We start from the raw sequence: 1,650 nt of genomic DNA on the forward strand, positions 1-1,650 counted from the left end.
GGCGCCGCTGCAGCTCCAGCGCCTGCTCCTCCTGCTCCAGCTGCTGCTCACACCTGTGGGACACACACACACTGCAGGGATGTGCCTTCGAGCACTCGGCCTCTCCATGATGCCAGAGGATGCTCCCAGCTCAGCAGCACCACCCACCCGAGGCCGGTGGAGAGAAAGGGGCTGCTCTCCGTGGAGCTGCAAACACTGGGATCCCAGAGCAGCCTGGTGCTGGACAGCACCCCAGATCTGAGAGCCCCAAGGCAGTGCTGAGCCCAGGGTGACTCACCTCTGCCGGGCCCGCTCCCGCTCCCGCTGGCTCTGCTCCTCCTTCTCCCTCTCCAGCAGCCCCCGCAGCTCCTGCGCCTGCCGCCCGTAGTGCAGCGCCGCCCGCTCGTCTGACTGCAGCAGCTCGGCCTCGTGCAGCAGCTTCAGCTGCCGGATGTCCTCACGGTGCTTGGCCAGCAGCTTCTGGATCTCCGGCTCCAGCCCTGGCACAGGGGGAAGGACGGGCATGGCTCGGGCTGGATCCCACCCGGTACCCTCAGCCAGCTCAAAGGGGCTGCCAGGAACGGGGGATGAGCACAGAGGGGTCATGTGCTCCACCAAAACCAGGGAGCAAACACTGCCCACACCAAGGAGCTCTCCCCAATCTCTCCTGCAGCACTCCACCACTGCCCTGGCTCCAGCTGGGGCTGAGGCAACCTGCCCGTACCTTTCACGGTGATTTCTTTGATCTTTTTGGTTTTCTCCTCAATCCACTTCTCCCGCCGGACTTTCTCAGTTGCGCTCATGAGTTCCTTCAGTTTCTTAATCTCCTGTTTGGAGGCAAATGGGAAAACCTCAGAGAAGCTGGGAGAGAAAAGCCCTGGGAAGTCGGGCTGTTGAGAAGGAAGCTGTGGAGCTGGATACACGCACAGCCCTGGCCAGGTGTGCTCTTCCAGCCCAGAGAAGTGGCCACACACTCTCCCACCAGTGCCTTCTCCTCCATCCCCTTGGGAAATGCTCACTGCCAAGATATCAGAGCACCAACAGAGAGGGAAGGGGAACTGGGGGCTGCCCAGGGTCCCTGCATGCAGGGCAGCCCATCTGTGCCTGTGTGATGGTGCTTTCCTCTCCAGCCTTCCCTCTCCCTGCCATGGAAAACCCTCTGGCAGGTGCTGGAGCAGGGCCAGAGCTGGCCAGGGCACGAGAGCAGAGGGCAAGGCACAAAAGAGAGCAAAGACCACATTTACCTCACAAAAGGGGCCCAAAGTGCGCCAGACCTGGGGAGAAAGAAAGGAGGGGATGGAGAGAGAAGGGGAATGGTGGGAGAGAGGCAAATCCACAGAGCCATGTCTGTGGGAGCCACAGGCAGGGCAGAGCTGGGCAGGAGTCCATGGGGGCGAGGGGAGACAGCACAAGGGACAAGGACAGGGACAAGCCAAGGACTGGCCAGGAGCCTGTGTGGTTGGAGCCTGCTCCAGAGACCAAGGGACCCCCATGGTCTGTTCAGGCATGAGCTCAGCTCCAAGGTCAAGGACAAGGAGGGAGGGATGGCAGAGCTGGGATGAGCCCAGTGGTGCTGCCCTCCTGCCAGGCCTGGCACAGAGCAATCTGAGCTGTCTGCATCCACAGGAGAAGCAAAATTCCTCTGTGGCATTGGGTTTGTGCCAGTACTGC

At 61.5% G+C, this 1,650-nt stretch overlaps 1 protein-coding gene across 1 annotated transcript in view; it reads right to left on the minus strand.

Moving 5' to 3' along the window:
- The window catches only part of CEP131 (centrosomal protein 131), a 12,060-nt gene that overhangs the window by 2,347 nt on the left and 8,063 nt on the right, over positions 1-1,650 (minus strand). Inside the window, 4 exon segments of the mRNA XM_031064665.1 lie at positions 6-53; positions 278-479; positions 704-806; positions 1,224-1,253. Coding sequence (XP_030920525.1) covers positions 6-53; positions 278-479; positions 704-806; positions 1,224-1,253 — 383 coding nt within the window.

The sequence above is a fragment of the Geospiza fortis genome, unplaced genomic scaffold (genome assembly GCF_000277835.1).
Source record: "Geospiza fortis unplaced genomic scaffold, GeoFor_1.0 scaffold546, whole genome shotgun sequence".
Taxonomy (NCBI): domain Eukaryota; kingdom Metazoa; phylum Chordata; class Aves; order Passeriformes; family Thraupidae; genus Geospiza; species Geospiza fortis.